This window comes from Hemicordylus capensis, chromosome 4 (genome assembly GCF_027244095.1).
Source record: "Hemicordylus capensis ecotype Gifberg chromosome 4, rHemCap1.1.pri, whole genome shotgun sequence".
NCBI classification, from domain to species: Eukaryota; Metazoa; Chordata; class Lepidosauria; order Squamata; family Cordylidae; genus Hemicordylus; species Hemicordylus capensis.
In genome coordinates this window covers 297,441,910-297,455,704 of record NC_069660.1, presented here as the reverse complement: position 1 = coordinate 297,455,704, position 13,795 = coordinate 297,441,910, and the positions used below count along the sequence as shown (strand labels likewise).

The following is a 13,795-nucleotide window of genomic DNA, read 5'->3' as shown; positions in this document are numbered from 1 at the left end:
AAAATAAAATAAATTTGTAAAGAATTTAAAATAACCCTTTTGGGAGACTATCAAAGATGTTTTCTCATGGATGGAAAGTTGTTAATTGATACATTGAACTGCATGAACACAAGACTATTAATGATTGGTGGGGAAAATATCTTCACAGGTTGTATTGGAATTTAGTTGCAATTATTTTTGCTCTGATTAATGAAATCAACACATCTGATGCAAGCTTCACTCCCCCCACCCCTGGGAGCTTTTTATTGTTTCAGTTTTGATTCAGCCACCCATAGGTGTATCCTATCCATGTCTGCTCAGCAGTAAATTCCACTCATTTCACTGGGATTTACTCTCAATTAAATATGCACAGGATTATGGTTAATATTTTATTGTATCTTGTCGAGGTATTATGTCTGTACTTCTATGTTTTCAGTATTTGTGGTGTGTTGGTGGGGAAGGGGAGATAATAGAATTTATTGTATATTATTTTCAATGGTAGAGCATCTGCTTTACATGCAGAACGTCCCAGTTTCAATCCCCGACATTTCCAGATAGGACTGGGAAAGACACCTGCTTGAAACTTTGGAGAAGCCCCTGACTGTAGACAGTACTGAGCTTAGAGGGACCAGTGGTCTGACTCAGAATAAGGCAGCTTCCTAGATTCCTATGTAATTCATTAGTATCTTGTGTGTGCTTTTACATTTTCAGATATGGTCCGGAAAAAGAACCCCCCTCTAAGAAACATTGCAAGTGAAGGTGAACCCCAAACCCTCAAGTCACCTGGTACTGAAAGCGACAGCATTGAAAAAAGCCTAGACTTTTCTGCCAGTCAGATGCAAGAAAACACTGAGCAGGGTGAGACTGTGGAGCAAAATGACAAGGAGGAGTTTTGCACGCATGTCCCAGAGCCATCTCCCAGCACTAAAAAGGACTTTAAAAGCTCAGAACCGAGCGAAAAGGCTGGCTTCAATTATGAAAGCCACAATAAGGGAGGAAATGTTCCATCCTTCCCTCATGATGAGGTGACAGACAGAAATATGCCAGCCTTCTCATCTCCAGCTGTTGGTGGAACCTCAGAGTCCTTGAAGTCTCCTCTCAGATCAGATACAGATGACACCCAAGATGTGGTCTGCACCCCGTCAGGCGATCTGATGGAGAAAAGCGAAGAGCATCGCACATCGCCAAAATCCACAGAGGAAGCAGTGCATGTGCAAAGCGGTCAGGCCGAGGGTCCGGGTTCGAGCCCGGCTTTGGCGGCCTCAAAAAATCCACAAGTGCCTTCAGATGGGGAGCTGAGGCTGAACAAATCGAAAGCAGATTTGTTGGCGAACGAGAACCCAGATAATTCGGCGCCTCTGTCACCAGAGCTTCAGGACTTCAAATGCAACATCTGTGGCTATGGTTACTACGGGAACGACCCCACAGATCTCATCAAACACTTCCGCAAGTACCACCTTGGGCTGCACAACCGCACCAGGCAGGATGCAGAGCTCGACACTAAAATTTTGGCTCTCCACAACATGATGCAGTTCAGCCACTCCAAAGACTTCCAGAAAGTCAACTGCTCTGTGCTGTCAGGGGTCCTGCAGGACATCAATTCCCAAAGGCCCGTTTTGCTAAACGGGACTTACGATGTGCAGGTTTGTATCTTGTACTTCCCTACCGCCCTGTGTGTTTCTAACAAGAAAATCATGTGAGTGAATCTTTGAGCCTGTCTAATTAATGAATCTCACGCAGGCTGCCATAGCCACAGAAATGCTTACAATGACTCTATGTCTTTCAGCTACTATTTTGCAGATTTTTGTGATTTGTTGGGCCATTTTGTACATTATGCAATGGCAAAAACAGATTTTACTGCTAAGTGTATACTCAACGGGGAGCTGCTGTCAATTATGGATCCCGCTGAATGAACAACTTTTTTGTTTTTGCATTCACACATCACCTTATTAAGTATATGCTTAAAATGCATTGTCTCCAATGCAGCTAAAGTTAGTCATGATTAAGTCCTGCTTAAAGCAGTGGGAATTAAGTTAATCATAATTAACTTGCACTGCTGGTTTCAACGCAATTTAGCCATGTCTGACTTTAATTGGGTCAGGGCCCTTATGGTGAAAAGTACGGTATCTGAAGTGCCCTCAGATTTGGTAACAGTTCACTTTTATTTTTTTTATTTTTTGGAGGATAAAAACTCCATAGCTTTGTGGTCCAGGGATGGGAAATCATTTTTAGCCATTGTGGCACATAAGTCTCTGTTTGCTCTGAAGCACCATATGCTTCCAAAACATGAAAGATGCAGATTTGGTTGATCATTTTTGGGGGGGAGGGAATCCCATGGGAATAACTCTTTTGAAAACAGAACAGAGAATTAGTATCTGGATTGTTTTAAATGAACAATCTGATCTCTGCTGGTTGCTGGGAGCCATGGCTTTCCTTATTGATTTTTGATGGAGCAAGGAACATTACATCTTGAGGACAAGTAGTGTAAGTGATCTGGTGCCAGGGCTATAAGGCTTACATTTCCGGACAACAGAAAGCCATCAGAGCGTTATGAAAGTAATATTCCATAATAAATCCAAGCACACTTCATCATCATAATAGTATGTGTATAGAAGGAGGTCTGTGCTTTTTCTTAGACACAGTGTCTAGTTTTTCACAGTTTTGCTTCTGCACAGAGCCTTGGGGTACTTTATAGAGGGGGGGTGGATTGTTCATAACTTGGAAAGTTCTGCATCCTGAGGTTATTGTTCCGTATTGCAAGAATTCCTGTTCCCTCTTAGCACTTCCTTTCCACTTGCCACTCTGCATGTCCTAGGCAACTTGAAAATTTGCATAGAATTTGTACCCTGCAAGTTCCTTTATGATCCTGCTACCATTTGCAGCACCCTTGTAATATAGCGGGGGTAGGCAACCTCAGCTCTTCAGTGGTTGTTGTTGAACTACAACTCCCATTTTCCCCAGCCACCATTAGTTTATTTTGTTTCTTTTGTTTATTTTATTTTGTTTGTTTTGTTTATTTAGTTATAGTTCCGCAATAGCTGAAGAGCTCCGGTTGCCTACTATGGATGTGCCAACACACAATTCGACTGTCCAAATTACCGGCACCTTGCTTTAAATCTGAGGGTTTACACAGCCCCTTTAAAGCAGAGGAGAGCAGATCCATACCTGCTGCTCCTCCACTCGCTGCCATTGCTGCCATCCTGGCGCTCCCCCCAGCAATGCCTGTGCACTGGCGGGGCATTTGCCTCTGTATGGCGCCGGCAAACACATGGCTTCTGTGCAGGGGCAGCTGGGAGATGCCACACTGGGGCGTGGGCATAGCTGGGGGGAGTGCCAGGATGGCAGCAGTGGCGGCAAGCAGAGGAGGAGCAGGTACGGATCTGCTCTCCTCTGCTTTAAAGGGGCTGTGTAAACCCTCAAATTTAAAGGGAGCTGCCAGCAATTCAGACAGCCTAATCACAGTTCGCCACATCCATATTGCCTACACTGGCGATATAGGATAAGTAATTATATTATTCCTAGTATTTCATTCATTCATTCATTCAATTTTTATACCGCCTTTCAAAATGCATCCAGAGGCAGTTTGCAAAAATTAAGACAATAACACCCCCCCCAATCACATATAAAACCTTAAAACCAGTTAAACAACTAAAACTGTAAAACACCAAAACAAAAAACAAACAAACAAACAAAAAAAACCCAAAACAAAACCCAACCACCATAAGCAAGATTGCTGAGAGACCTGGCAGCCCCTAAAGGGTAAAAGCCTGGACAAATTTAAAAAGGTGTTTAGTTGGTTTTTAAAAGCAGCCACAGATGTCAAAGAGCAGACATCCACTGAGAGAGCATTCCAGAGCCTGGGGGCAACAACAGAGAAGGCCCTGTCTGGCGTGCACAACAATTTAGCCTTTCTCGACATCAACACATGGAGCAAAGGCCCTCTTGATGAACTTGTCTTGGGAGCAGTTGGTCTTACAGGTATCCAGGGCCCAAATCATTAAGGGCTTTAAAGGTAATAAACACCACCTTGAATTGGATCCAGAAACAAACTGACAGCCAATGTAGCTCTTTCAAAACAGGTGTAATATGGCCCATGTGAACAGTTCCAGAGAGCTGGCAATTCTTGGCAGCTGCATTCTGCACCAACTGAAGTTTCTGAATATTCTTCAAAGGCAGCCTCACGTAGAGCTCATTGCAGTAATCCAGCAGCAACGTGACTAAGGCATGGGTAACCGTGGCCAGATATAGCCACTTGTATAGTGCTATCTCAGAACAGGGCACTTTATAGAGTATGAACAAAAAAAAAATACAGGTATGTGCTTGAAGAGCTGACTATTGCTGAACGTGCTGAGCCTCATAGTTACCTGGATTGGAATACACATTTGCCTAGCTTGTAACTGGAGCAGCAGTTGATGTCCAGGACTTGACCAGAAATAGATGAAAGCTTAAGGCTGGATCAGACAGTGCGGCCAGCCTTGGAAATCAGTTCAGAACTCCTGGGGAGGCCTCCCACAAGTGTGTGTGTGTTGTTGAGAGACTTATAATTGGTGACCATTTCCAAATCAAGCTGAGGAAATTTGCTGATCACCGCTTGCAGTCTAAACCTTGACATTAGAAGAAACAACACAGAGAGCAAAAGGAATGGGTGAGGTTGTGACCAGTGTATCAAGGGATGAATGTGAGCGAATACAGTTTCATGTACAAAGGCTTAATTTCTGTTTGGGAGGAGGTCTAAAGGCGAACTTACAAGGACCACAGCAGGGATGCAGGAAGGCTGGTGGCAGTCCTGGGACAGGATGGGAGGGTGGTCATTGCTCCTGCCACCTGTTGCCACTGCATTTGCCCCCTTCTCTATTAGGCATATTGCCCCGTGCTGGCCATGCCCCTTCCAGCTGTGTCAGCCCTGCTGATGCAGGGGATATTGCTGGTGCTGGGCACCGATGTGTGGCCCATTCAGCTGGCCAGAGCTTTCTTTGCTGCCTCTGCTGGGTACTTCTTTTCTGCAGCTTAGGAACATTTGCCCCCCCCCTCCCCCAACAGTGGCCATGCCATGTTCTTTGTAGGAATGCCAGTTCGAGCAGAAACCATGTATGTTTAACAGCAGCATAACAATCATAAATCAATGGGTGACATGGAGATGCAGTGACAAAGAAAGCTGTACCCTGTTGATTTCTGTATGTTCTGTGTATAGCCTTTAAAGCAGGGTTGCACAACTTTGGCCTCTTTGTGTTTTGGACTACAGCTCCCATAATCCTCAGCCAACAGTGGCCAATAGTTGGGGATTATGGGAGTTGTAGGCCAGCATCTGCAGAAAGGCTGATGTTGTACAGCCCTGCTTTAAAAGAATAGAAGCTCTGAAGCTCAAGCTCCAGACTTTGCACAACTAGGTAGCAGACACCGACTCTCTAACATTTCCCATCATGTTATATGTAGAAGTAAGTGCCTTTGAGCCATTAGAGCTATAACATTTTGTTTAAACAAAAGGTTCTATAGATTTTTATTTAATGAGGCAGCCCTCAATCATTTATTTTGCATAAAGATTCAATCCTTGAACTGCTGTTTGGCGGGGCCGGGCAAAGGATCTTTTCTGGACTTGTGTCAGCTGTCAAATCTTGATTAGAATGTTAATATTTTTAGATTTGAAATGGCGGGTTACAGTTTGCACACTTTCCTTTTAGGTGGCTCTGTGGTGGGCATTTGAGAGCTCATTTGGGCCTTGGCTTCCGATCAGGAATCTGTAGTGAATGCTCTTGTGAATGGATTTGTTCTGTGACACTCCTCCCTGTAACCTTGGAGAAGTCACTGTTTCTATCTGGGTAGACAGTACTGGTCTACTAATACTAGTCTGTGCAGACAGTACTGAGCTAGATAGACCAATGGTCTGACTCACTATAAGGCAGCTTCCTATATTCCTATGAGTCATCCACCATGAACCCTGCATTTTTTTCTTTTTCATTCTTTATCCATGCATTTTTTTTTTTTTAAAGAAGGAAACTTTCTCTGCAGCAAGACAGGGTGGGAATAAGATAGGAGCCTCACCATCACCAGTGAAACATTACAATCAAATGCAATCAGCCAGATCAGAAATAATAATAAATCTCATACATACTTCCTTACATACTTCCTTACATCAACTTCCTAATCAGTGCCAGATTAATATCTTCGTTACAGTACACCATTATGGGAGAGAGAGAGATACAAAACAAAACTAGCATGAGATTCCCCCCCCCCCCCCCCAATGCCTATCACAGGCCAATGATACCACAGAATGTTAATTTGGCTGTCATGATGAGTTTTCAAATAAATAAATAAATAAAATAGCTTCTCCTGGGCTCTGGAGAGAACATTGTCTGACATGCATGAAAACAAGACAGAAACAATAGCCAAAGATTTTATGTGGTGAACTCAACCAGTCATTAGTTTTCTTTTCTAATAAAAGTATAGCTGCAAATGGTGGATGTTCTGAGGGGACTTGAATCTTTGCGTGAGAGAAATGTCAGATTTCTGCCATGAAGCCTGTTGAATTAATCACTTAAGTCTATATTCAATAACAATTCTGCAGAAAAAGACTGGTTCTTTTTCTGTATGCTCAAACTGCAATATTACACACATCTGGTTTATTTCAGCACACACTGGCAGGGCAGCAGGGCATTCGGTGAACCCATTCACAAGACCATATCCCATGAGGATTCCTCATGAAAACATTGGCTGGAGGATACTGGGTGTCTGAAATCTGTTGGTGCTTTCATAAGTGATGTGGGAAACAAATAAACAAAAAACCTAACTTGTGAATAATATGGGTTTGGTTTGTAAAACAGAAACCAGACACTTTTAATTAAAATGATAGTTACATTCCCAGGAACTGTTTCATAATTGAATGGATTCTGCAGTAAAGATATTTGGGGGAGGGGTGTGATTGAGGGGTATAGAAACATTAACTCTGAGCATGCCTAATAGCATTATCATCAACTGAGAAATGTGGATGATTCAAAAATGGATTTTGTCTCTCTCTAGAAAGTACTCTTTGGGTAACTGATCCAGGCTGTTCAGAAGACCATCTTTCCAACCACAATGGCCAATACAGAAATTTGAATACAGAAAGTTTTTCAACATCTCTTACATCTTCCAAACAATGATTTTGTTAGGTTCCTAGTTATATATAGGAAAGTTTATGCTTGATTAGATTGGGCTGGATACTTTGCCTAGGCTGCATTTCCCGAAATAAAACAGATGTGCGCAATATCTCAGATTGAACACATAGAGCTAGAAATAAAACAGATCAATGAAGACTGTACTCGTTTAATAAGACTTGGCAACCAAATACTGTAAGTAAGACAAAAAGTGGTAGGAAACAGCACACAGATAATCTAGTTAAGATCAGTCTTTTCTCTAATCAGAAATATATTCTAAAATAGACCAGACTCTTGTATATGAAGCTGGTGATTATTTGAAATGAACAATTTGGCTCTGGAAACCTTTTCTTTCTTTTTTATATATAAACGCTAACGTTCCCTGGCGGGTATGGGGGGAAAGAGCATTAAATATTTCATTTGTGCCAAATGCTAGATTTCATCACTTGTGCATACACCAGATGTTGATGCCGAATATGTTAGAAGATAAATAACTGATTAATATTTTCATGCTTTGCAGTAAATATTGAACAGTCTTTATAAACATACAGTAAAAGGTTTGCTGAAATTCCCTCCAGCACCCACACTTTTGTAACCTGTCTTGTTCCAAAGGAGGGGTTCCTCCCCTTCTTCAAGAGATGTGAGGTTTTGAGATGTGAATGTACACAGACTATTACTTGAGTTCTGTTTTGTGTTGTTTTAGATCTGTTGAGAGTCAGTATTTTCCAGTTTTTGAAGAGACTGCAAGCCTGAGCATACTGACAAATAGTGGTACTTAATTGCCACTTACACATTTTAAAAGCTGCTTATATCACATTAGTAATCCTTTGGCCCTATCCAACCCCAGCACCGCGTCATTTCAGTGGCTGCTGTTAGTGTCCGCCTTGTGGGCTGTGAGTTGGGGACAGGGAACCATCTTATTTTTCTATGTGAACTGCTTTCAATAATGATTTGATTGTAAATAGTAGTAGTAGTAGTAGTAATTTTGAGCAAGCTCTGTTATATTGTAGAGTGCAGGAATGGATACTAAGAGACAATGACTTGCCTAAGCCTACCTAATGAATTTGTGAGTGATGTGATGTTTGAACCAAGGGCATTTTACCTCATAGCTGATTATACCAGCTCCACAGGATCTGTGGTACTAGTAGTACATATTAGCTTGTTCCATTGCACCCAGGGCTGCTCAGCATGTTTGCTGCATGTACACCATTGTTACCCCAATGTACCCACAGCAAAAATGTGAAGTGTCATTTTCAGATGCAGCTGGGGCATTGGGGAAGCCTGAGTTTCCTCAGAAGCTTGATCAGGAATTCCTCAAAGACAAAATCAATAATAGCGGGCAAGGTTCCCTTGGAAACTGCCTGCCCACCACTACCAATATGCAACCACAAGAAAGTGAGGTCGTTCACACGACCGAGTGGGGTGGGTTGGCAGGGGGAATGCTGGTTAAACTCACCTGCCCCCCCCCGGAAGAGTGCTGTTCTGTTGATGGGAGGGTGGACTGCATTCCCAGACAATCCATACTTTATGCTGCAGTGCGGAGCTCCAGAGGCCGGGACAATGTGTCCCGGCCTCCGGATATCACACAGTGCACAGTGTTATTGGGGGATTCCTCCTCAAGACATGATCTAGGCACCCATCTCTGTGTCTGCTGGGGCTGAACATAGCCCCAGCGAACACATGATACCAGAGCCTGGGTTAAGGGCTCACCCGAACCCTTAACCTTGGCTAAGAACTGGGTTTGAACATGGGGCTAGGCAGCGCTATTCCCCAGGATTGGGCCTGATCCTTGCAGTTCTCATGCACAACCTAACTCAGGCTGGGTGTGAGAATCTCAGTGTGTGATCTCCTCTAAAGTGCATTCCCAGATCATATGGGGCAAAAGTGAGGTTCAAGAGACCTTACATGCTTGTGAACGCTCTCTAGATAGTCTGTAATGCACAGGGGTTCTCAGGCAAGGTGTACAGTGGTCAGTATGGAAAGGGTTTCCTCTTAAGCTTTAGAAGGTGTGAAAAAGGTAGATCTAAAGTGTGCATGCCATACACACGTTGCACATTTCTGTTGAATACTTTCTTAATGTGTGCTTGTTGGACTTTCCAGATCTGTGTTCAAAGATACGACACATTTGTACATACAGCCAAATGATTTGCTGCTTAAACTTCGGAGCTGCCTTCAGTGAGATTTGCTTCTGAGTAGGCATATTGAGAGGTTGGCTTTAAATATACCATCTCCTAATGACATCATCACTAAAATAACTATCTGCATCATGCTGAACTCAATAGTAATACCCCTAGTGATTTTAGTGGTTGCAGATTGCACACATATATATTTTTAATCAAGCCTTGTGTTACTTAGTAATTTTACATCCCAGTCCAACACAAAGAGCTATACTGCTGGAAGTGGAGGAGTGGAGAACTTATGCATTGCAAAAACATCTTGCATACATGTGTAATTCTCTGGACCTGGGCTAGAGAAAGTTCCCTTTGCAACTTTAGTGCACAACAGGATCTCTTCCCCAATTCAGTTTGCATTTCAAATGCAGTTTGCCATGCTGTTGGGGATGGAAACAGGACTTTGGACATCTAGTGTTGATAACTCTGGGTCATGGCCTCAATCATGAATCTGATGGTCAAATTCATATTTCATGTTCATCTAGTAGGGTTCAAGCAAGTTCATTTTCTTTTGGACTTGCCTGGGCATCCTTATCTGCATACCAGATAAGGGTTTCTTGATGCAGAGATCTATAGGAACCAAACTATATTGTCACATTTGTTGAAATGCAAAGCCCGTTTGCAAACTGGATATACTGCCACCCTGGAAACTCATTAGGATCTTGATTTGTTTCTCTGTCATGGTCTGTAGCATCATTCATATGGTGCTTGGTGGCCTCAGGGTTGTGATTTATATGGATCCAGTTTTAAAGGAACAGCCAAGATCGATTCTTCCCCATTTAATTTCAAAGATTAACAGTGACTAAAAAATACTTTACATTGTTTAGAATAGAATATATTATTTTTGGCCCCTATCCCACAGTGGGTTTTTGTAGTAGCGGACCTTGGGGGTATATGGTGCTTGGCATGGGTGTAGGAATTTTGTTCATATAGAATAATTGCTGGATTGGGTCTCTGTCTAAAAGCTTGACGGACCAGCCTTGAAAAAACAGAATGGAATATGTATAAACCTAATTGGAGGTGAATTGGAAGTTCCACTGAAAACAGTTTAAAAATCAAATTAATGAAAAAGTATGGCTTTTAAAGTACTTAATTTAATTCTGATGTTGACTTTATGAGCCTTGACAATGGTGTGGCCACACTGAGAATACTGTGTACAGTTCTGGTTGTCCATCTCAAAACAGCATCCTAGAGCTGGAGAAGGTACAGAAAAGGGCAACCACCATGCCCTTAATCAAGGGATTATTTTCTTACAGCAAGGTTGTATTGTTCTGAGTGTTCTCCTGATTTGTGCATCATCACAATAAAAGGTCAGTGTTTCTTTTTCAGCGGCTTCAGGTTCGGCATGCATTCAGGAGCACTGAAAGTATCGTAGTGAGTATGGGAAGGCAGACGTGGAACCTGCACAGCTTGTGCTGGTCTTGGTCAACCATGTCTGCTGGTGGGGACCAGCAGAGATTGATTCACTCTTTGCTGGACTGCAGGAATTATCAGCACTGAAAGAGAGCACAAGGCCAGCCTGACTGGCCAAAAAAACTAGTACACATAGCTACTGGAGCTGATGAGTTCAAAGGATCAGACTGCATCCTTTTGAGTCCTCCTCTTTACTCTTGGTTTGGAGACATCTCCTCTGTAAATAACCCAGCCAAGAAGTTGCAGAAATATTACTTGGTCCCATCTCTGCTTTGAGCACTTCAGAAGTCTTCCAGATGGGCTGGAAGAGCTAAAATATTACAGAATTATGTAATGTTGGCATGCAGAACACCCAGGGATTCTCTGTTATCAAAGTCGAAGGCAGTGTTACAATCTCCTGCTGGAACCCGTAGCATCTGTTTGGACCTGCATGATGTGAAGAACATTTTGAAGTGTGGGATTGTTATGCTTTCTGGATGTTATATTGCACAAAGCGAGGGGATCAACAAGGGTATTGGGGTTGGGGGAATTAGGATTAGAAGATTAAAGTAATAGGCAAGTGGAAGACTGGGTTACTCAAGGGATTGGTAAGGAATCTTGAGCCTTTCACTTCCTGATTAAAGGTTGAAAGTAGTGACCTAAGTAATTGGAAAAGTTGCTACCATCTGATTTTGCAACTTCATTTAGTTGGATTAATTCTTAGCTGATGGAAAGAATTCTTTAAAATGGAAATCTCCATCAGATTGTCTAACTGAGAGTGATTCATAACCTGTTTTCCTCTAGGAAGCGAGGCACGCAATGCAGTCCTAGGAACCACTCCAGGATTTCCTCCCCGTGTGCATTCAGCAGTATTTGAACACCCGCTAGAGTCTAATTGGAAATATTTGCATGTCTAGCAGTAATCCTTGGGGAGTTCTTCTCACAAGTGACAAACTCAGCCCAGCTGTGTAGGAAAGACCTTATTCTTTACTCTTTGAACTCCACCTGCCTAGCCCTGGAAGGAACTCTTCTGCCTCTAAATGATCCAAGATTAGTGGCTTAAACTCATTGGGTGGACTTGGCTAGTCTCTCTCAGAAGCTTATAGTAGACATAGCTTCACAGAGAGAAAATTGATTTGCTTAAATGCTCTGAGCATACTTAAAAAGAATTAAAAGTGAGTAATGGCTAGTTGACACAGGATCAGCCTAATTTCCCTTCCTAGCTGAGCTGATTCAAAAATTACATCCCTTGCATGGAGGTTTCTGGAAATGCTTCTGCATGGTGGTCGTAATGCTGGGCAGGATCTTCAGATTTGGAAGCTCCCAAGTATGTGGGTCCACCAGATTATTTGCAAGAGAACTGTGCTTACTTAAGAAACTGCCAAATATTGAGTCAGGCTGTTAGTTCATCTAGTTCAATTTGTTTGTACTGGAAGTGGCTCAGGGATTGTACTTAGAAACCCCTGTGTGCAAAGCAGATGCTTCTCCACTGAGCTACAGTCCTTCCCAAGTGCTCATACTGGTGCTGCTGTTTATATTGGCTGACATCTGAAGCAGCATTCCAGGGACACAGCAGGAGCTGCGTCTGAACAACCAAAGGCTTCCTGTGCAGCAGAGCATGTGGGGGGAGCAAAATGCTCCTAACCTTCCAGAAATATGTTCCTGGGGGTCACACAGCCCTCTGGGGCATATTTCTGGATGGCAAAACACTTATGGAGGCAGGGGAGATCAGCAAAAATGGCTTCTCCCTCCCCGTGTGTGTACACACTCTTAGTTGAGCAGCTTCATTCTGTGAGGACAAGCTCCTGCTGCTGCATCCTCAGAATGTTGCTTTGGATGCCAGCCATAAATTTTCCTTCTGCTTTTCCATTCTCAGAACAGAATGCCCAAAACACCTAGCAATCATAAAACAATAAAAAATTAAACCAACCAGAATACAATACTTAACAAGAAGACTGTTAACAAAATATGTGGGAGAGTGTGTCAATAGAACTTAAATACTGGACAAATGGAAAGCTTGTTGGAAACAAAAACCAGTGTTTAACCTGTGGCATAAATAACACTGACACAGAGGTGGCTAATCTGATCTCCTGAGGTAGGAAACTATTGGACAGATCCAGCTGAAAGGTGGCATGCAGACCTTACAGTTTCTGTGTCAGTTGCTGCCATGTGTTGGCATTTCCAGATACTCTGAGGTGGTAACTGTAATGAATATTTGAACAGAATGTGAATTTATTTAATTTATATACCACCTGATTCCATAATTTGCTGTGAACATATAATTTTTTTTTTTGAAAGATTGTCACTGGATGCCTTGAAACTCTGTGGATGACTCTTGTTCCAGAATAAGGCAGCTCCTTAGAACTTTCCACGTTTTTAAGACATTGACTTTGTTGTAACCAACTTCCCAAATGCTGTTAGTTCCAGCATGTTAATGTTGATCTATCATTATACTGTATTGATATTGGTGCATAGAAACTGACAGTGGAACCCTTCTGACAGCAGAAAGTCTTAAAAGGATAATTTTCTGTCTCTTCCGCTTCCAAGGGACTGGTGCTGGGAATCTTGAATTAGGATTTTTGGACAGAAAGCAGACCAAGCATCTTGCTCTCTGCCCAGTACTAGTGGCTTTCTAGAAGAGCATACTGGTGGTTTGGTTTCTGCTATGTTTAGGTGTGCCCAATGCAGCTGGCCAGAGGGTGCTACTGCAGCTTCTAGTTCAGCAGTTGGGAGGTAACCCAAGGGAGCTAATAGGATTCTACTTCAGCACATTATTTTCAATACTTGAACAATCTGTGTACAGTGTACAAAACTACAGATCTGTACACAGGTGCAGTTTTTCCCATGTCATGTTGAATGCAGGTACATTAGTACACTTCCTAACTGTATCCTGCATTTGAGGGGACCTGTGTCCAGGCTCACTTTTAAAAATGAAAGCCGGTACAGTTGTTCACCCAAAAAGATATACGTGTGTACAGGCATGTTTGAATGCAGGTACAACATACTGGCACCTTTCACACAACCTACCAGACTGGGTGGGCAGGGGGAAGGCTTCAGAAACCTTGCCTTCCCCTCAGATGATCATGCTGTGTTTGGTGGGAGTGTGCAGTGTGTTGCCACACA

At 42.7% G+C, this 13,795-nt stretch overlaps 1 protein-coding gene across 9 annotated transcripts in view; it reads left to right on the top strand.

Moving 5' to 3' along the window:
• The window catches only part of TRPS1 (transcriptional repressor GATA binding 1), a 324,860-nt gene that overhangs the window by 88,530 nt on the left and 222,535 nt on the right, over window positions 1-13,795 (top strand). For all 9 annotated transcript variants that reach the window (XM_053248423.1, XM_053248419.1, XM_053248418.1 and 6 more), the window contains one exon: window positions 691-1,622. In XM_053248423.1, the coding sequence (XP_053104398.1) occupies window positions 691-1,622 (932 nt within the window). The remainder of the gene's footprint in view (window positions 1-690; window positions 1,623-13,795) is intronic.